This window comes from Berghia stephanieae, chromosome 12 (genome assembly GCF_034508935.2).
Source record: "Berghia stephanieae isolate SIO BIC M18660-M18661 chromosome 12, UCSD_Bste_1.3, whole genome shotgun sequence".
NCBI lineage: Eukaryota > Metazoa > Mollusca > Gastropoda > Nudibranchia > Aeolidiidae > Berghia > Berghia stephanieae.
Window position 1 is genome coordinate 12,066,616 of NC_088371.1, and position 22,908 is coordinate 12,089,523.

At 36.8% G+C, this 22,908-nt stretch overlaps 2 protein-coding genes across 2 annotated transcripts in view; both read right to left on the reverse strand.

Moving 5' to 3' along the window:
* LOC144958101 (DNA-directed primase/polymerase protein-like) overlaps positions 1-22,908 on the reverse strand; it is a 43,688-nt gene that overhangs the window by 3,083 nt on the left and 17,697 nt on the right. Inside the window, exons 9-14 of the mRNA XM_078889754.1 lie at positions 13,844-13,917; positions 12,790-13,113; positions 12,278-12,452; positions 4,788-4,918; positions 3,101-3,308; positions 415-497 (exon numbers count right to left, since the gene is read on the reverse strand). Of these exons, the coding sequence (XP_078745880.1) occupies positions 415-497; positions 3,101-3,308; positions 4,788-4,918; positions 12,278-12,452; positions 12,790-13,113; positions 13,844-13,917 (995 nt within the window). The remainder of the gene's footprint in view (positions 1-414; positions 498-3,100; positions 3,309-4,787; positions 4,919-12,277; positions 12,453-12,789; positions 13,114-13,843; positions 13,918-22,908) is intronic.
* Positions 13,948-19,704, reverse strand: LOC144958418 (uncharacterized). The gene is made up of 3 exons (XM_078890446.1): positions 19,112-19,704; positions 18,080-18,240; positions 13,948-17,720 (listed from the first exon to the last, which is right to left on the reverse strand). Exons 1-3 carry the CDS (start codon positions 19,131-19,133, stop codon positions 14,757-14,759), a joined length of 3,147 nt encoding a protein of 1,048 aa, XP_078746572.1. The 5' UTR covers positions 19,134-19,704; the 3' UTR covers positions 13,948-14,756.

The following is a 22,908-nucleotide window of genomic DNA, read 5'->3' on the forward strand; positions in this document are numbered from 1 at the left end:
TAAATCAAAATCATAACCTAAAGATATCATAAGCTAAATTATAAATAACCAAGAACAAACAGACAGAAGATTTACAGAAAAAAATATCCCCTGTCAAAAATACAATCACAAACCAAAGAAGCAGGATAGGCTAGTAAAGAGAAGAAGAAACGACATCACTGTCGGATCGTACACCCATGCGAACATCATAGGTATATGATTCAAGGGTGATGCTCCCATCCAACCACCCGCTATTTAGTTTATGACATGACAATTTATAACAAAATCGAAATGAGAGAGAGTAGAATAAAGAGAAAGAGACAAACCAAATGAGTAGGGGATTACTGGAAAGGTATTATGAACATAAGCAAACAAAAACAAATATTTTTTTTCTCCACACCAGTTAGAGACAGAGAGTGCACAAAAAATACAAACCTGGGGATCTAAAGTTGAGAGCCTGGCAATCTGGGTCGTGACATTTCTGATAATAGAGGCCGGTTCCAATGTCTACAACATACCTGTGTGATGAATAAATTTGTTAGTACATGACATAATCAATCAGAAGGTGAAAATTTTGGATTTGCATTTTCTGAAAAAACATACTCCCCAGATCATTTTAATCTTTGTTTGAAGTATATCAGGTAATTTTGCATGAAGTTATGGTCAGATGTATGGGAAAGGTATCCAGCAACTTTTCTCAAATTTCATACTTTTTCAACTTGACTAGCTGAAAAAACTATTTAAAAGTGAACGTAAGCTTTGATATTTCCCAAAGATGTACAAAAAGGGTTGATTTAATCATTTATGACAAGAACCATGGGTGAAAGTTACTCAATGATATTAATCCTGCAAAGGCAGGTGCTCAGAAAAAAAAATCCTGCAACTACCAATAAGAGGAAAAAACAGAAGTGCGGTTAATTATATATAAGTAGTTATGGCGACAGTTGCCGGTTTTTTTCATTTTCGAATTCCGGCCAGACAAAAAAAGAAACGGCGAGACCTCTTTTTCAAAAATAAAAATCCTGCCATGCCGGATTTTTCCGGCGAACTTTCACCCATGACAAGAACTCATTTTTGATAAAAATTGACCTTCTAACTAAACTTGGCAATATCTCAGTTCAAACCTTTTCAGCAACGACTGATTATGTCATTCATTGTAACAGATAATTAGGATTAATTAATATATGAATTCTGTATGGCACAGATTAAAAAGGAACAAACAATTTTTTTGAAATTTAGAATTTATTTAGTGCAATATCCACTAAATGAGCCAAACATACTTTACAAGGGATCCCTGGTCAACAGCAACACCTAACACTCGGCACATAATTGAGTCCTTGGAAAAGGCTATTTATTCTTATTCTCTCTCTGTACTCAGGTGAAAAATGAGCACCTGGCCTTTGTTTCTGACGGACAAAATTGTAACATCGCCTAACAAGCGTCATGTCTCGTTCTACTCGTTACATCTTAATGTTGGTCATGGACCCTTTGTAAAGCAATTTGAGGGCGTTTAGTGTATATTGCCCAATATAAAAGCTCCAGTTTTTTTTAGTTTTTTTATTTAAAAAAAAACTATTTAGGTGATATTATATTATTTCTGACAGAGGCAATGCTGTGAATGGGCGGTTACTCAATTTACATCTGAGTTTGGTGAGAGAATGTGAGTAAAAAGACTTTTCCATGAGATGTTCAGAGCAGGACTCAAGCCTTGAACCTTTCAGGCTGAAGGTGACCATCAAATCACAAGGCACAAACAACCACACAATATAATGAATAAAATGTTTCAAAATGTGAACTAAAAAATGTAACAAGTAAAATTATTTAAGGCCTTCTCCTTCTCCAGTTAACAAGAAAAACAGTAAACAAGTTTCAAGACTAGGATTTGAGCATCAAGGTTACTTATCGTTTTATTTAAAGACGTACAACCTGTAATTTCCTCAAACATATGAAAAAAATAAATAATTGAGGATTTATTCCCCCCATTGTATTTCTGTTGTGTCTATGCAATCTGAAGAGGGTTTGCTTGTGGCTACTGACATTTCGGTACTGGGATATGATGGTTTAATCTTAACTCGCTCAACCCTAACACTGACAATATCCGTAGTATACCTGAGGTTACTTTTACGCCATGCCAATTTATTACATTTTTCTGAGACAAATTATAGGCATAGCATCAAAGCTAATGTTTTTCATTTTTACATGTTAGGTAGTTGATAAAACTATCTATGCACATGCTCATTTTTAATACATTTTTTCAAATTTTGAAAAGTAGCAAAAATCTCTAGGATTGAGTGAGTTAATGACCGGAAATCAATTTTTTTTTTCCCCCCCCCATTTTCAGAGCAACACGAAAGGGAAAACAGATACGGGGGGGGGGGGGGGGGGGGGGGGGGGAAGGATAGAAGACACAGCAAATGACCACCATGGAGACCCTCTGATATTTCAGACATAGACTCGTACGTCTCTGTATAAGCAAAAAGTAAGACATGTTTTTGTGTAGTGGCCTGGACAAAATGTGCCACATGGTGAAAAATAATTGAAGTCAGTGTAATTATGCAGAGCAATCTGTCCTGAGAAACAAAAAACAAAAAACAAAAAACAGTTAAAATTTTTCAAAAGATATTAATTTGGGATAAAGTTAGATATTTCAATACAGGATAGATGAAAAGAAAGAAATTTTTTTTTTCTGTTCATATTTTTAAAACAGCCAGCATGAGATCAGACACCTTTAATCAGACCTTCATACATTTATTTTTGTTTAAATTATCTTTTTGGGTGAGCTGCTCTAACTTGATTTCACTCTTCATCTTCGAGAGGTCAAAAGAGTGCATCATTCAGACCTGCCTACCACTACTAAAAATTTGTAGAATTACGAAATTTTAGCTTCAAGTTCAGAACTTCAAAAGCAATTCTAAGTTATTGAATCATATTTAAAATGAACGTTGATGCCAGACTACAAAATTTAAGGGATTTTGATGTCTCATTGGAAGGGTAAATTGTTGATTTATAAAGTTAACTATAGAGAATGTGAATTTTATTTCCTGAAAACTACAAATTTTTAAATTTTCAAGTTGGCAGGTCTGCATCATTTCATTGTAAAAGTCATACAATTGTCACTCACATAATGTTGTTGCTTTTATGATGCCTTCGTACATTGTGACACCAGCGATAGCCAACAATGTCGTAGACCAAAGTCTGTCGAGCCATCCAATAGTTCCAGTGACGGATGGCACCTTTGCATCCATCATTTCCTGACACTAAGGATGAGATGAACCCATCAATCTCAGGGTAGGGAGAGGTCGCACCCCAACCTTCTAAAGTAGCTTTGTCTGAACAGTAAAAAAAAAAATTCATTTGAAATACAGGAAGTGATAGTGATAATAATAATAATAATAATAATAATAATAATAATAATAATAATAATAATAATAATAATAATAATAATAATAATAATGATGGTAATAATACTATTATACTTATGGGCATACGATCAAATGAGCCTAAAACAAGGAAAGCTTAAATGATAATTAATAAGACATTGAAAAAGTCTAACAAGTGTTGAAATATAGAAATAGGTACTTTAAAAAGTGTGTGTTGGCATATTTTGCACTGATGAAACAATATAATTAGATTTTTAAAAATTTACGTTGACAAGGATTTTTATGACACAAAGGCATATGGTGTGTTACAATTTTCTTAAGGCAACAAAGGAAAAATCACAAACAAAAGACAATACAGTGCACCCTCTCTACAACGACATCGTCAGGACTGGAAAAAAAATGTCTTTATGGAGAGTTGTCATTACAGAGTGGTTGTCAAAAAGAAAGGGTGGAGAGGGGTGGGGGGAGGCTTGAAATTCCATTTCCCCCCCCCCCCCCCCCCCCCCCCCTGTAGCTTATCCAGCTTTGGGACTGTTGTGTATGAAATTGCCGACACGGCCACAGTAAAAACTCTGTTGTTAATTGTTTTTTTTGTTTATTTCTTTTTTGTTATTTCTTTTGCCTGGTTTAAAAAAAAAAAAAAATTTACATACAATAGTGACTTTCATGTCAATATTTCGTGAAGAAGTCATCGATTACCTTCCGCCTTTGTCTGGAGGAGATGATCTCACACACCTGCAGTCCAATGTTTGGCCTATCAAGAGCAGCATTCATTGGTTGAAAAGCAAGCATTCTCATTGGCTGCACGATGAGTGAGTATGGGATATCATTGATCAAAGAGTAAGTGTTTTTCACTGGCTACGCGTCGTACAAGTATGGTATGTCATTGGCCGAAAATCAAGCTTTTTTTTCATTAGCTATGAAGACAAATTTCATTGGTAGAACAGTTAACAGTTGCATCGGACCAGGAATTTCAATGTCGTATTCAGGATTTATGCTAAAATGTTTGTCACTATAGAGAATTTTTTTGTTATTACTGACAATATATAGGGAGAAAAAATTGGAACCTGGCTGCCATGTCGCTACTGAGGGAATGTCACTATAGTGATTGTCGTAATAGAGAGATTGCACTGTATAAAGTTACAAATGCACACCATGGTACCCATTATTCATCTATTATTGTGAATTAATCTCAAATCCAGATTGTAAGAGGCATTTTGTGTATTACCACTAATAAGAACTATAATAATAATAATAATAATAATAATAATAATAATGATAACGGTAATAATGATGGTGGCAATGATGATGATATCATTATCATTCTTTTTTACCACCACCACCATCACCTTTATCATCATCTTCTTCTTTATTGTTAACATATTTATTAACCTGTAATTAATAATAAATAATATTGGTCTCTTCTACCTTCATGACACATGAATCCACCATTGTCTCTATTGATTTTAGTCCTTCTTTGTCTATCTATCCCAGGAACAGTCACTCTGCCTGATTGACTGGCTGCATCAAATTGAAGCAGCCGAGTTTCTGGAGACAAGCTGTTTAAAAAAAAAAAAAAAAAAGAAATTAAAATTTTAAAATTCGTAAATTTGATCATTTACATGTTTACATTTCTTTTTCTTCTTTTGTACTTTAGCGCAGAGACCCCTACCCTAAGAAGTCAGTAGGGGAATTAATAATAATACAGGGGTGTCAGAGTGAAATTGTTGCAACCCCTGAACTTTTTCGAAATTCATACAAAGACACGTGAAAGCATGACGAGCCATTCACACCATACGACAAACCCATGGGAAAGAGTGAATAATGTGGAATATTCTAAAGGAACACTTCATTACTTTGATTCAAGTATATGGTTTGACACTTACCTGAAAGGTGAGAATTTTTGGAGAGATAGGTAGTGGTGTCTGATGGCTGAGACAAGTGGTAGTTGATGGCTGAGACAGGTGGTTGTTGATTGTTGAGGCAAGTGGTAGTTGATGGCTAAGGCAAGTGGTAGTTGATTGTTGAGGCAGGTGGTAGTTGATTGTTGAGGCAAGTGGTTGTTGATTGTTGAGGCAGGTGGTAGTTGATTGTTGAGGCAGGTGGTAGTTGATTGTTCAGGCAGTGGTAGTTGATGGCTAAGGCAGGTGGTAGTTGATTGTTGAGGCAAGTGGTAGTTGATTGTTGAGGCAAGTGGTAGTTGATTGTTGAGGCAGGTGGTTGTTGATGGCTAAGGCAAGTGGTAGTTGACTGTTGAGGCAAGTGGTAGTTGATTGTTGAGGCAGGTGGTAGTTGATTGTTGAGGCAGGTGGTAGTTGATTGTTGAGGCAGGTGGTAGTTGATTGTTGAGGCAGGTGGTAGTTGATTGTTGAGGCAGGTGGTAGTTGATGGCTAAGGCAGGTGGTAGTTGATTGTTGAGGCAAGTGGTAGTTGATTGTTGAGGCAGGTGGTGTTGATGGCTAAGGCAGGTGGTAGTTGATTGTTGAGGCAGGTGGTAGTTGATTGTTGAGGCAGGTGGTAGTTGATTGTTGAGGCAGGTGGTAGTTGATTGTTGAGGCAGGTGGTAGTTGATGGCTAAGGCAGGTGGTAGTTGATTGTTGAGGCAGTGGTAGTTGATTGTTGAGGCAGGTGGTTGTTGATGGCTAAGGCAGGTGGTAGTTGATTGTTGAGGCAGGTGGTAGTTGATTGTTGAGGCAGGTGGTAGTTGATTGTTGAGGCAGGTGGTAGTTGATTGTTGAGGCAGGTGGTAGTTGATGGCTAAGGCAGGTGGTAGTTGATTGTTGAGGCAGGTGGTAGTTGATGGCTAAGGCAGGTGGTAGTTGATTGTTGAGGCAGGTGGTAGTTGATGGCTAAGGCAGGTGGTAGTAACTAAGGCAGTTAATGGGATGGTAGCAACTAAAGTTGTTGAAAGGAGAGGGGCTGTAGCAACTGATGCAGTTGAAAGATGAGGAGGTGTAACAACTGCTATAGTTGAAAATGGAAAGAGGGTGGTAGCAACTGATGCAGTTGATGTGGAGGGGTAATAACAAAGTAATAGATGCAGTTCAAAGGGTGGTATCAATAACAAAAATGATGCAGCTGATTTGGGGGTGGTAATAACAAAATAACTGATGCTGTTGATGGGGAGGTGGTAATAACAAAATAACTGATGCTGTTGATAGGAAGGTGGTAATAACATAATAACTGATGTTGACGGGGAGGTGGCAATAGCAAAATAACTGATGCTATTGATGGGGAGGTGGTAATCACAAAATAACTGATGCTGTTGGTGGGAGGTGGTAATAACAAAATAACTGATGCTGTTGACGGGGAGGTGGTAATAACAAAATAACTGATGCTGTTGGTGGGGAGGTGGTAATAACAAAATAACTGATGGTGGTGATGGGGAGGTGGTAATAACAAAATAACTGATGCTGTTGATGGGGAGGTGGTAATAACAATATAAAAGAAGCTGTTGAATGAATGGTGTTGGTGGGAACTGAGAGGTTAAGGGGGAATTGATGCAAGAATAAGACATTCATTATAGGTTGGACAATTTTCTTTTCTTTGCAAGGGGTTGACTGCATTTAGTCGTATGATGATCTAATTGGCGTTTCTTTGCAGTCACAATCAGGGCTCTCTTAACAACAGCAGAAGCGGTGGTTGTTGATGATGATTTTTTAACTCTCTCCATGGCTTTCTGCTTCATCTCCCGTCTGGCTTGATCGGCTTTTCTTTCCTTTTCATAGTTGCAAAATGCGGTTTTCATGTTCCGACAAAGAGACAGACTAACAGCATCAGTCAATGGCTTCTTTCTTTCAAAATAGGATAGAGCTGTCGCTTTATGTAAACGCAACTCATACTTTATGGTTTGTATAGCACTTAAGAATGGTATTGTTGTGCTTGCAGTTTGATTTGTAATTATTCTAGACATAACTGAAAATGTTGACTCAACTTGAGGTCCATGAAAAATGGAAAGCATAGCAGAAGCAACTTTTGTCAAATTAGGGTACTTCCTGACTAGGCTATCTTGAGTCCACCACCAATCCACTCTTCCTTCATCGTCGTTATAATCGGGCAACTTGTCGTCATTTACGTAAGCCCTCACCTCATCAAGACATGCATCACTGTTACTTTTAGACAAAATAAAGTGCGACATCCCAACCAACCTATCCAAGTTCTTTTTGACAGCTGTGTGATTTGTCAAACTGGGGTCAAGGCTGACAAAGATACCAAAGTTGGGCTGTTAAGAGGCAATTTTTTGAACATGGCCTTGGCTGCTGCTACATATCCCTGCAAAGCCTTTTCTCTAAAGGTTAATGATGCTTCCACAGATGGATGGCCTACAAATATGTCGGTAAGGGGTAATTGAGAGGAGGGATTGCAGATTTCTGTCTTCAACAGGTTGTTGGTTATATTTTCTGGTCTCATAAAGCATGCCAAGAATTTTTTAACAGCAGACATCTGGAAATCTGATAATTTATGAACCATGGGAGTGGTTGTCTGAAAAAAACTGACATATTGCTTAAAGATGGGTAAAACAGACGTAAACAACTCCAACTGAAGCATGGTATCACTCGAGGTATGAAAGATAGCCTTGATAATCCTATCTTTCCTTGTCCTGCCTTCAACCGTCATCCTCCTCCCTGTTAAATTCTCCAAAATCTCATGCACCTGCTTTCTTGCAGAACTGGATAGTTCATACTTCTTCAACAGGGATTTGATGACTGGGCGATAAGCCTTTTTATCAATTACATTCAGGAAAGAAAAGTAAAAAAGTTGATACGCATCAAACATCCTGACTGTTTCTAAAGCTCTGTCATAACTAGACAACCACCTAGTACCTGCATACATTTGAGGCACAGTGAAAGATACTTTCAAGATGTCACAAAGTTCTTTTAGGCTCGACTTGTGTTCACTACACCATTTAAAGTCAGTGTACAAGTCAGAAAATAGGCATTGTAATTTTCGCTCAAAGGGTGAACAAAAACTCTGGGCTATTATTTGCATATGGTGACAAGAATCACCATCAACATCTAATAAATGGGGTGCCTTTTCCTGACGAATTCGAGTTTCCACTCCTGAAATATGGCCTCTCATGACAGCACAGCTATCACTTAGGACAGAAACAAGGTTGTCCCATGGCAGTTCATTCCGATCAAAAACACAACAAATGGCTTCATAAATATTTGAAGATGTCGCCCTTAAAAGTTCCACCGATGCAAGATGATGAATCCTTACCTCCTTCTCTTTTGTGTAACTAACAAGAATTGACAACACCTTTTTATTATTTGTGCTGGTGGCCTCATCAATATTTAAAGAGAATGGTGTACTCTTCAAATCCTCGACAAGAGCCTCCTTAATAGTTTTTGCCACACCAAACTTAATCTTATAAGCAGCAGAAGACTTTCCAAGGCGAACACCAGACAAAGCCTGGAGATCTCGACTACACGCCTTAGCAAAGTCTACTAAGCCTGCAGCCATAGTCAAGGGCAACGAGTTTTCTGCCATGTATGCAACAATCATGGCCTCCATTGTGCTCACTCTATCTGAATAGGGGATTCGAGGCATGGGTACCTCACTACTAACACTTGGACTTGGATCCTGATTCCCAGTAGTTTCCTCTATCACTGAAGACGGTTTCTGCAATTGAGGTTTTGCAAAAATAGGGAAAAGTTTCTTTGCTGAGGAGACCATAGCAAAACTTCCCAATCCGTAGTTGGACTGTCTCAACTTTATGTTCTTTACATGTGTCTCTGTTTTTACATGTTCTTTTAAAGTACTAAGCCCCTTGCCACTGTATGACAACAGGGAATTGCACCACTCGCATCTTGCCTTTCCACTCAAATTAATCTTCCCAATGCTGTCTCCTATCTTTACAACACCCACCGTCTCCACACTAACCTGTTGATCCAGCCAAGAAAATTTCCATTTGTTTTTGCACGTTTTGTCGATCTCCTGAATTAAGGCTTCCTCGCCCTTTTTCAGAAATTCGAATACCATTTTATTTTAATGACGGTAAACGTTGCTACAAACACAAAAAAGGAAAGAGTTGTAATTCACAAAATAATTCAGAAAAACAAGTACACGCTTTTTTAAAATCCAAGAGTCCACACTTCCACAACAGAAAATTAAACAGAATAAACCTCGATGATCAATGTACGCTTTATTTATAAAGCCCGAATTTCGTTTTTCGTTACTCCGGAAGTTAATGTTTTGGATCTACTTTTTCTTTGTCATTAGATTCCAAAAAGTTATCCCCATGGATAGCAACGAAACGAAATAAAAGCAGATATCCGCGAAGCGCGGAACATCGAAATTGGCGGCCAACCGCGAAAAATCGAAAATGGCGGCCAACCTCGGAAAATCAAAAACGCGGTCAACCGCGGAAAATCGAAAATGCGGCCAACCGCGGAATTCTGACACCCCTGAAATAATAATAATAATAATAATAATAATAATAATAATTATAATAATAATAATAATAATAATAATAATAATAATAATACATTGTGTGTATTTGTTGAGTGCTCTACCATATCACTAGGAAGCTCTCAGCACTTTTAATAGTGCATCAACACAGTCATTTGGAAAAGAACAAAGTCTTAAGATGCTTTTAAAACATTTCTTCCAAAGAACAATGCCCTAATTCTTTTGGAAGTTTGTTCCAGAGCATTGGGACCTTTCTAGAAAAAGAGCATCTTCCACATGACACGTAAGAGATCTTTCCTACAGTAGCCAGAATAAAGAGGAATTTCTGGTTAAAAAAAAAAAGAAAAGAGGAATCAACTTATACTATCTTAGCCTCAGCCTCATCTTATTAAAGTATTGGAACCTATTACGAGTAATCATTTAATAATGTTGTTGCTGTTATCATTATTATTATCATCAGCATCATCATCATCATTATTATTATTATTATTAAGTTCAAATTAGTGGGTTTCAGTTCAAGTGGTCATATTAGGCAGGTATTTTCCCCTTAAGGTCACGACTTTAGATGGTCTTGGTGTCAACAGAGCTGGTCGTTATGTAGAGGTTGGTCGCAACGACAGGTTTGACTATACAGTAGAACTCGGAAATAGCGAGTTCGACGGGTCCACTCCTGATTACTCGCTATTTCCGAGTTCTCGCTATTCCCGAGTTGCCAGGAAAGGTCACTCGGCCGTACAAAAATATGGAAAGACAATAAGTGTGTGTGTGTGTTTGTGCGTGTGTGCCGCGCGTGCGTGCAAATGACTGTGTGTTGATAAAGTGGGTTGAGGGTGGGGTTGAACACGGCCTTCATTAACTACGTAATGATGGCCACAGATTGAAGTTGATCCACCCCTTCCATTTCCATCAAGATTTCGTGTATGTGTGTGTGCGAGTGTTTGTATGCACTAGGCATGTTTAATGAGGTAAGCAAGCGCATCACTCAATCACTGACCCACTGAAATGATGGTTCCACGCTCCCCTCTCTCGCTGATCGTGTCATTCGTTATCGAATGCGACTCGCTGACCGATGCTGCGAATTGAGGCATGTTGACATGTTGGCTGCCAGTGCTTACCTCGCGCGGCACCACATTGGGTGAATAATTGACCCTCACACGCACACAAACACACACACCCAACCCCCATCCAAATTTGTTTCGCCTATTATGTACTCTAGACTAGGCTACTATGTAATATTACTCGTAACAAAAAATAAGAAAAGAAAAGAAGCTAGGCCAAAAATATTTAAATCGCCCTTGTCTGGTGTTTTGCTTTACTTCGTTCGAAGTCCTAGGCTGGGGCAGGAAATGCTCGTTATTTCCGAGTTGACCTCTTGTTCATACTCGCTACTTTCATGCGAATTTTATTGACTCAAATAAGAGAAAAAAACGGGGATTTAGATTTTACTCGCTATTTCCGAGTTCTCGCTATTTCCGAGTACGTTATTTTCATGTTCTACTGTAGTTATTTTTAGAATTTTATGGACACACTCTCTCTCCTATTTGATATTTGGTTTGGCTTTTGTTACTTCAGTTGAAACATCATTATGGCCTGTAAACCATAATATCATTGCTTAAATATGTATTTAAAAAATTAATTATACATAAAATTTCAACCATAGTATAATTTTACAATAAAAAAAATAAATTCTTTAAAGCATTAGCAAGTATGTTTATTTTGGACTCCTTTTATTAATTGCCTACTCAATTCCATGTCTCCAACGAGAGAGCAGTTTTCCTCTTTTTGCCATTAAGAGGCTTTATAGATGTGTAAAATAAATCAGACATAATATTTTGTTAAATAAAATATGAGGTGCATTTACTTGGCTGGAACTCAACGACAGACTAGCAAATGTAACAAACATATCACAAAATAATCCTACGTTTCGTACTCAATCTGTCCAAATCTTTGTAATTCTACCTTTCAATATAAACTGTGCCACAAATTATAGAACCAATAAAGTCACTCAGCTCTTGTTATCGTTTTTAGATGCCCAGTTGGATGATTAGTTCTCACTAAAATGTATCATTTAAGGTTACGCATAGTTTTGTCTGTTGGAACAGTTAATAGCAGGCATGTGTTATGACTATTTTACTTTAACTCATAGCATCACTAGGTGTAAAAAGGATGCCAACCATGAAAATGTCAAAAAGTTCATGTGCATGACACTACATCTTTCTAGCACAAAACAGAGCTGGGGTAGTGTGGCTCAGCCATACGGTCTTTGCTCCGTACCCGAAAGGTACCGAGTTCGACCACCCACCACTGCGCTGTGTGGCATTGAGCAAGACTCTTCGACCTAACTCAATATGCGACGCTGCACTGCAGCTGACGTCTGGGTTATTCCAGTCTTCCCTTGGAATAGACTCTTGGGACAAATTTCCCCTTGGGGATGAATAAAGGGAATTTATTATATATTTATTTTATTATTATTCTAAAGAGATTTAACCACATGCAGGCATACGTACCTTACATTAGTTATCAGAGATGCAAAGAAAATATTCCGGTCCTTATTCTCCTTTTCGTTATCAGGAATGGATGACTTTGCAGAGAACTGATTTTCATTGGAAACTTTCAAATGATTTCTTTTATTCAACTTGCTTGACTGGAAAAGCCTGAAGTTTCGGTTCTTGGTGTAAACACCTGAATAGAAATGGTGGTACAAGTAGAAGTAGTAGTAATAGTAGTGGTGGTAGTAGTAATAGTACTAGTAGTAGTAGTAGTGTAGTTGTAGTAGTAGAAGTAGTCGTAATGTGTTATTGGTAGAGTCTATACAAATATAATCTTCATCATCTCATTATCCTGATCATTAAGATGATTAACATCACCACAACCACTAAAGAATGGCACAATTTACATTTCATAACACTACTACCACCAACATCATCATTAACAACCATCACCATAATCATTCTTATCACAGGTTCTTAATCACATAAAATATTGTTATTCAATAAGAAAACATTTGTTCAAAATTTACCCAAATCACAAAATAAAGTTTCCACTCCATCTTTTTTCTTTACCATCAAAGACTGCAGCTCCTCATGACTGAAGGTGCCTCCTAGAAAATCTTGTTCCTTCATTTCAATTATCTTGTGTTGACAATTATTTCTTGGCGTTATCTTTGGACTAAAATTGCTCTCTGTATACTCCGCACAGGGTGGTTCTGGTGTTATTACAGCGTTGAAAGAATTGTCTTTTATTACACTGTATCCAATCGACTCGCTATCTTTGAATACCTTTGTTGACGAATTTTGAATTGTACTGTCCTGGAGGACTCCAAAGATGTGTTGAATAAAATCTCCTGAAAAGGAATGGTAATAGAATACAAATTAATATACAAAGAAATTCCTAAATTTAATGCAAATTTAAACCCAGAGCTAGGTCATTCCCATCAGGTGGAAAGTACTTTGCAACAGACTAACATCTTGTCCAAAGGTTAGCAAGTAATTGTTACAGTTCATGTGACGCTACAGAAATTGGGATAAACTACAGCTCTTTGTCAAAGCTTGGGAGAATATTAAAGAATGTAGAGATCAATCTAAATCATACAATAATTTATGAGTAGATAGAACTGAGAAAATTTGTGATGTTAAACTGCTTCAACTTAATATGAGCAGGTGACTTTCAAAAAGTCGTAAGTCACATCATAATAGAAAATGATTTAACAATCTCAAGCTATCTTTTGGACTACATTAAATCACCACAGAAAATGTGGCGTTTCAAAGCACTCCGGGGTATTGTTTTATGAGGCAAAGAAGACAAGTATTTTCCTCTTTGAATCAATAAATAAATGACAAAAAAAATTGCAGTCGTCGTTGAATGATGAAAATGGGACTTAGTAAGTTTTGAAAGTCACCTATTTATATATTACATGTCATAACCTTACTATTACAACTAATGATTTTTATGCTAAAATTGTGAACCAGATTAAAAGATAAACGAGAATTATCTGCAGTCATCTTTTACAATTTTGCATCATGTTTCATGGGTCAAGCATTTGGTGTGGGCTCTTACTTCAATTTTTTTAATACCTTGTGTGACATTGTTTTCAAAAACAAGATCAGATCCCTGGAAAATCAAGTGACGACTGAACTTGCTTGGAGTGCTGAAATGACAAGTTATGAAAGGAATTAAAGTAGGTACACCAAACCAAATTTTGAGTTAAGAAAAAACCAAAAAGTCTATGTTTCATCACATAGTACTCAATTTTCTAAGAAGTTTGATACCAAAATGAGCCCTCTAACTCAATTATTAAGGAATTTACGCAATATTGAAGATTCGAAAAATATGCGCCTTCGCGCAACTTGCTCCGGTGTCAACTTTGCGCTATTGTAAAATGAAAAGTAATCAAACCACATACCTAAAACTTGCTAGACAGACAGACAGCAACACAGGGAACACGCCTATTTTTTTCCAAGCATATTAAAGAACTTTATTTTACTTTTAAAAGGTCTTGAAAATGGCTCCGAAGCCAATTTCACATAAAACGACAAGGGAGGTAAAAAAGAGCAATTTGAACGATTTTTAAAAATTCATTAAAAAATAATAAAAACATGTACATATTCATGTGATACATCAAATTAAAGTTCATTATCCATACAATGACAAAATGTAAATAGCCAAAGTATGCAAGCCACACATTGGTCATTAAAGAACATGAAGCAAGACTGAAATTATGAAATCACAAAAATTTCACCAAATAAAAAAACTCACAAATATGCAAAATGTCAGGATATACAAATAAAACACTTCATACGTACAGCATGAATAACGTACAATTCAGAAATAGTATGATCTCCTTAGGAAAATAAATTAGATAACTTCAGCAGCTTCAGACTAAGCTATGAAAATTGAGAGAGAAAAATAATCCGAAACCGAGAAATCACCAAAAAAAAATGCACATTACATCACTAATGCTTGAAAAAGAAATTAAACTCAATCAGGCTATATAACTCTTCGCTTCTTTGATGGGTTCTCAATGTCACCAGAAACAGAATTTGATTTTAAAAAAGACTTTAAAGCATCCAACATAAAATCAACATCACCAAATCTTAAACTCCTTCCGCCCGACATACATTTATGAAAACGTATTTCACTCTTCAATATATCTTTTATCTTTGTCATTGAATAATTTTCAACTCTAAGCCTGTCAAATAAATCAATTACATCTTTATCTGTTCGACAGGGCCCACCGTGTAATTCAACATCTCGTTCAACCTTGGAAATATTCTCCATATCCTTTATCTGCTTATCAATCTTCTTCTGTTGATTCTCTACAAATTTCAATCTTATATCATTATCTACTTTATCTTTTAACATCTTACTCTCATTTCGCATTTTCTTCCCATGCTTTCTAGCTACTTTGAACATGAGCCCTTGCTCTTCAACAGACTTTTTAGATAAAAACGATATTGTTTTATTGCGTTTGACAGCATGAATGGTGGACCGATTATGGAGTGATGCATTTCTCCTTTTACTAATGTCATAATCGAAATCACCAAATGCACTCTCACCAACCAAATTTGTAAGAGGACAATGGCTCAATGTTCTTTTCATTTCATCACTGACATGAGCATAATAACCATCATTTAAAAAATCTTTCAACTGTCTCTCAGTAACAGAAGAAACATCTTTGCATAATATTTTTAACAAATCAATCATTACAACATTATTAAATTTGTCAATTTGACTATGTACCATATCAAATGCAGGGGATTTGGAAAAAGGGAGAGCATCTCCAAAAACAGATGTAAAAGAAATATCAAGTAATTCAGAGGGATCATCAGCCCATTTCTTAAAACAGTCATGCATCATTTGAACATACATAAAAAAATCAGTATACTTCACTGTATTACTCTTGACAAGAAACCAATAAGGCGAAGTGACTTTTAAACAAAATAGGGCAATACAACAAACCAATGACATTAACCTTAAATCTTGAAGGTCATGAGTAACACTCTTAATCAATAAATTTGGGTTATCATGTAAAATACCAGAAGTGAAAAAATTCAATAAATTGTCATGGTGGAATAAAATAGAAACAGCAGCTTCAAAAAAGCAATTAAACCTGTTGGACTTAAAACTAGGAATGGGAACAACATTGTGAGTATCAGAACAAAAAGTAATCCACTGTGGACGACATCCATTTTTCTGGTCACCCCTGGGACCCAACAAATTACAAGTACATCGAATTATTCTATTTGTCGCAGACTCTGAATCTTTGCTAAAAAATGAAAAGGCCCCATCTTTGTCCCTTCCTAAATACTCATCGTCCTGAGTGATCAACTTTCGTTCAAAAACTGACAATGTCTTTTCAAAGGCAGAACTAATTCCTAATAGAAAATGTGCATTACAATGCAAAAAACTGATCTGAAGGGAATCTCCAAGCTCAGCGTTTAGTTTATCTGTAAATTTATGACCAAAAAGAATATTGGGCGCAGCCCTATCTGACATGACACTAGTAATTTTAGAAAGAATTTCTCTTAAAATAATATCAGGAGAAATGGAGTACACATCTTTATAGCAATCAACTAAATTACTAATAACAATCATAGCAATATCCAAAAGAGTGTCAGAATTTTCAGTGGCAACAGGCAAAAACCCCAGATAAAAGGTTTCCCCACTATCTAAAGTGAACTGATGTCCCACTATCTTTTTCTGATCTCTTGATGTACCATCAAAATGAAACGTAGCATTTTCAGATTTTAAAACATTTTCAACAGTTTGCATATTTGAAAGGACAAAAGCCTCATCACACATGTTTAAAACTGTTTGAGCACAAGGTAAATTTTCAGAAAATACATAATGAAAAATATTGCTTGATACAATATCAATTACTTTTTTTACATTTTTAGCTGAGACACCTGTCTCACAAACTAAGGCGATGACAGCTTTCCTGACATCAGAATATTCATTATTTTTAGAATTTTTAATTTTAATTTCAAATGGATTAGCTTCTAAATTTTCATATCTGATGATCTCTTTCTGTAACTCATCTGTAAGGTATTTATTTTTTGACTTCATTTTCTGTAAGGACAAATCTTTCTTATTTAAATCACTGTGTAAAACAGATATAGTTGAGCAATAATCTTTACAAATTTTGTCATGCCCAGATTTAATTTCTTTTAACTTTAAATCTTTTTTCTTTAATTCAGCTTCAAACTTTTCTTCTAATTTAGACACAGTAACTAAAGCTTTATCCTCAGCTGAACTAAGTTTCTCTTTCAGTCCTTTTACCTCCTCCAGTAGAGAAAATTTCTCCGATTGAATATCACGTAGTGCAGATTCAACAATTAGAAGTTTTTCATTCAAAGACTGAATCAAATGTAACTGGTCATCTTTCAGCTTTGGAGTAGTTGGAGTTGGACTAGATCGTAGTGGGGTGGGTGGGCGAGGCGTAGGGTGCTCTTGTAATGGCAATGATGAAGGCTGTAGATGTGAGGGTGGTTGTGGAGACGAAGAAAGGGAAAATTTTGATAGCAGAAATTGCTGAAGCCTTTCAGGATGTTTGGTCTTGTTGCTCCTGAGTCGTTCATACTCTTTGAATGTTTTTTTTAGGACACAAAAAAGTTTAGAATTGATGCTCAGTCCAGATAAATGACAAACCCATTGAGCCGTTGTGTTTGAACTTAATCCCATATCCCTCCTGGAAAGTTCAATATCAATAACTAATCCGTTATCGATGTGTTTCAAATCCAGTGAAGATGCAAGCGGAAAGGGCAATGAAGCACGGGTGATGCCAAAACTCGACAACTTATCCGAAATAAAGTCGAAGTCAACCCCACATTCCAGGAACGACAGATCATGCCGTTGCATGCAGAATCTCTGGTAAGCACGCTCCACTGCATGCCTTATCCGTGATCTGTGTGATGCAAGGTCTGGGGATATCCGTAGAAGACAGTCTTCAATCTGAAATCAAATTATTTGAAAAGATGAGACAATGGCAATACAACACAATTTTACATTGTCAATTGTTACCTAACTCTGTACCTTTCTCGTTAGCAATGCTTACTCATATGTACAGTGAATCCCACTAGGCACTGAAATGCACCAATACCCCTTCATATGATCCTCACCAATTTCTTCCTGTAACAAAACATCTTAATCTTAGCCAGCAAAAAAAAAAAAAAAAAAAAAAAAAACCGGTCAGAGAACAACTGTCTTGACTTTGCTCACTTCTTGACAATGGATGATCACATGATAGCTTTGGGAAACTTCTCTGAAAAAAACGTGATTACATATAAATGACGAAATAAAAATATAGTCACCTCCTTCCAAGATTTTTTTGATGAGCAGTTCTCCGATTCCTGCTTCAAAAAATAAAGCTGTACAAGTAACTTCTGGTTCACTTTTATTGGTGGCAAATCTGGTCGTCTACCTCTCCCAGATACCAAAAAGGTATTTTTTAACCCTTGGTAAACATCATCATCTGAGGAAATATATCAAAATGAAAATTACTAATTTTATCATTAAAACCAAAATCTTCCTTACAGAAACATTGAAATAGATACACGTTATTATTATCCCCAATAAATAAAAAATACCAAACAATAATCTGAATCTGATGAAATGGCAATAATTACAACATGAATATGAAAAAAATAAGTCATTTGCCATGGTAATAGCTAGTAATAATAAGTACCAGGCAGTCTGGTAGCGCACAATTAATATTTGATCTACTGAAATTATATTGAAGGATCACAATAGTCATATAACTTTATAAACAGATCAGTCCACATCCAAATTATTGACAGGGGTCTGAGCCCATCCAAAGCAAAGTTTCATAACATAATTTTTTTTTAAAAAAGCTTACTATTGCTGTAAAGTCACATACGCCTCTATAATAATAATAATTAATGATAATGTCTTAACCAATAACCTTAGAACGCATTCGAACTAAAACAAAACTAATGTGAATCTCGATAAGTTGTCCGCAATGGACTCGTCCGAAACCTGAATTGAGTGTCCGCCATTTTGAAATCAAGATTTCATCGCCACAAAAGTCTAGTGTATTAAGATGACAAAATACAGCTGTATTATTCATTAAAATAAAATTTAGATTGGTGTCATATAAAATTAGATAACTGATTAAAGTCTTACTGGTATTTGTTTAGGGGAAAATATAACATAAAAAAATACAAAGTGCCACAAAGTTCCCAGTTGCTGGATACGAGGGAATACCGCAAGTGAAAGAATTTTAAAAGACACTGCGTTTACGATTTTGACCAAAAAAAACTAACTAATATAAAAAAAGCAATATTTTCAATGATCAGAAAGTAGATTTCAAACATGTAACTTACCTATAATGAGCTTTGAATCCATTCCTGAATGAAATCAATCAATCAATCACACCTTGTTTACAACTAAGTCGCGAGTCGACTAACGTCAACTCAGCTCCTTCGTTTGAGTGACTTCGCCGGGCATTGTCGTTCTTTTTAAATAGCCAGCTTGCGGACGCTGTTCCATAAAATAGTTTCGAATTTTTACCATGAATAGAAAATTGAATACTTTTTCATTTCATGTAAGTTTCGTTTCAATGTTCTCATATTTCGGCATTTTTTTCGTCAAAAACTTCAAAAAAATCGATTTTTAGAGAGGAATATGATTTTATACAATATAAAATTATATACCAAACGAAAGAGAATTCAATTCTGCTTCAAATAACACCATTCATTTCCCGATCTCATAAACGGCGCTCGCAAGACATCCGGTTGAAAAAGATGAGGTCATAAAAACTGACCGCGAGCATTCCGACCAACCGTTTTCTACACATTTTTATTCAAATCTATTAAGATTACTTATTGAACAAAACCATTTTCTTTTTTCCCTATCATAAAGAAAAAAGGATGATCTTTACAATGACACCAAGTGTAATGCATACATTTTACTCATTATTTGAGAGTAGCAGTGTGAAAGTGATGAATTTTCCCGATTTTCATCACAATTTTACCCGATAGTGGCTGGTTTGGAGTACCTAATTAAAGGATTTTTTTTTAAATTTAATAATTTCCATCTTAAAAATATTTCTCATGTGCGACATCGTGGTCCAGGCAATGTCACTCACCTTTGAACTCTTGGATCTCTTATTCAAATCCCCTCTGGGGCAGCATAAAGATGAGTCTCTGGAAAAAGACTCTTTACCCTAATTATTTCACCCTACTCATGTGAAAGATGAGTAACTGGCCGGTGACAGGACAGCATTATCTTTTGTCAAAAAAAGTTACTGGCGTAATGTCCCATCCCACATGTTATGTGTTGTTGTTGGCTTAGGACCCCTTGTAATGCGATTTGAGCACATATCCATTTCTTGCAAAAATAACAAGATTTTCAACCATTTCCCTCTAAAATTTTGTTGAAAAAATCTGAATTTGGCCAATACTGGCTTCAACAAAATGTGTATATTCGGATGAAATCTGTATATGGAACAGGTCTGGAATAATAGACAGATTGCGCATCAGGGCGCTAATGGGGCCGATTAGAGATAGACGACGATTGGGATTGTTTGGAAGCTTTAACCCTTTGCCCACTAGTCATTATGACATCCGAAATGCTATCGCCTTCTACATCTACGCCAGAACAGAAATAGAGGGTGGAGCCTACAATGATATAACATTTTATGGAGCCCTAATTTCGTCATATCAGTTCTGTCCACTGACAGGTGGGTGGATATCGCTTTCCAGAACTTGTGTCCTTATATGAAATTCTGAGTTTTTGACCAATCAACGATTGCTCTTTTGATAGCTCGCTTGTCAAAATGAGTCAGCTCAACCCTTGATTTATGTACAGGCATCACAGGCGGTATATGTTGTGTAACTTCAAAGACCACGGTTGACCGAAAGCGATGAATGGAAGCCCTACTGTGGCGTGGAGAACGAGGTCTTGTATGTATAGTTACGTCATATCTCAACGCTCGTGAATTCTTAGTACGGCTGGACTCACAATCAAAACACGAAATATGTGTTTTAAACTCTTGAATCAATCGAGTTACATCAGTGCGTTCGTCTCATTGAGAAATGAAAAACGATATATAAATCAAGAACATCGACCGGAAAACAAGGAAATTATCATAAAGTTATAAAATTTGAGAAAGCTGTTTTCAAAATCAAATCTATTACAAAAAAGGTTATATCTAGACCGATTTTTATGAGACAAAGACAATTTTTCTCCACTTTTCAAGCTGATTCCAACAATGAGGTTTTCAAATTTATCGCGATAAGATTATTTGTCATTATTTTTTTTTAATACCCAATTGACTGCTCAGGAAATGAATACGCAGAGACGCCAACTTTAAATTTGGCTCACAGGAGTTTCAGACATCACTCGTAGGAATTTCAATGCCGAAAGAGGAATTTCCGCACACAAGAAAAAGGAATTCAAATGGTATTTGATATTGTGTTTACATAATGTATAGTTCTAAATAGATAACATTAGAATTACATAATGATACATAAACACAATGCCAAATACAATCCCAAAGTTTCCTTATTTTAAATGAAGTAAAGGGCCAAAACCTAATGGTAGAGATTGTACTACTGGTTGTAATGTGGTGTTGGTGGTTGTAGTAATAGTAGTAGTGATGATGAAGATCTGATAGTGGTTGTAGTTGTAGTGGTAGTGATGGTGGTGGTGGTTGAATTCGTAGTTGTGATGTGGTGGTGGTTGTAGTAGTGGTGGTAGTGTTGTTGATGTGGTGGTGATGGTGGATGTAGTACAAATGGTAGTGATGATAATGTGGTGGTGGTGGTGGTTGTAGTAGTAGTAGTAGTGGTAATGATGATGTGGTGGTTGTAGTGGTAGTGATGATGTGGTGGTGGTGGTGGTGGTGGTTGTAGTAGTAGTGCTCATGATAATGATGTGGTGCTGATGGTTGTAGTAGTAGTGGTACTGATGATGATGATGAAGTGGTGGTTGTTGTAGTAGTAGTAGTTGTAGTGATGATGATGCGGTGGTGATGGTGGTTGTAGTAGTAGTGGTAGTGATGATGATGTGGTGGTGGTGGTTGTAGTAACAGTGGTGGTGGTAGTGATGAAGATGAAGTGGTGGTGGTACTTGTAGTAGTAGTGGTAGTGATGATGTGGTGGTGGTGGTGGTTGTAGTAGTAGTGGTAGTTGCAGTGATGATGATGTGATGGTGGTGGTTACAGTAGTAGTGGTAGTGATGATGTAATGGTGGTGGTGGTTGTAGTAGTAGTGGTAATAATGATGTGGCGGTGGTGGTGGTTGTAGTAGTAGTGCTAGTGATGATGTGGTGGTGGTGGTTGTAGTAGTAGTGCTAGTGATGATGTGGTGGTGGTGGTTGTAGTAGTAGTGGTAGTGATGCTGTAGTGGTGGTTGTAGTAGTAGTGGTAGTTGCAGTGATGATGACATGGTGGTGGTGGTTGCAGTAGTAGTGGTAGTGATGATGTGGTGGTGGTTGTGGTTGTAGTAGTAGCGGTAATGATGATGTGGTGGTGGTGGTTGTAGTAGTAGTGGTATGATGATGTGGTGGTGGTTGTAGTAGTAGTGGTAATGATGATGTGATGGTGGTGGTTGTAGTAGTAGTGGTAATGAAGATTTAATGGTGGTGGTGGTTGTAGTAGTAGTGGTAGTGATGATGATGTGGTGGTGGTGGTGGTTGTAGTAGTAGAGGTCGTGATGATGATGTGGTAGTGGTGATTGTAGTGGTAGTGGTGATTGTAGTAGTAGTGGTATTGATGATGTGATGCTGGTGGTTGTAGTAGTAGTGGTATTGATGATGTGGTAATGGTGGTTGCAGTAGTAGTGGTAGTGATGACGATTTGGTTGTGGTGGTTGTAGTAGTAGTAGTAGTGATGATGATGTTGTGGTGGTTGAAGTAGTAGTGGTAGTGATGATGATGTGGTGGTGGTTGTAATAGTGATGGTAGTTGTGGTAGTGGTAGTGATGATGATGTGGTGGTGGTGGTGGTGGTTGTAGTAGTAGTTGTGGTACTGATGATGATGTGGTGGTTGTAGTAGTAGCGGTAATGAAGTGGTGGTGGTGGTTGTAGTAGTAGTGGTAGTGATGATGTGGTGGTGGTGGTGGTTGTAGTAGTGTTAATGATGATGTGGTGTTGGTGGTTGTAGTAGTAGTGGTAATGA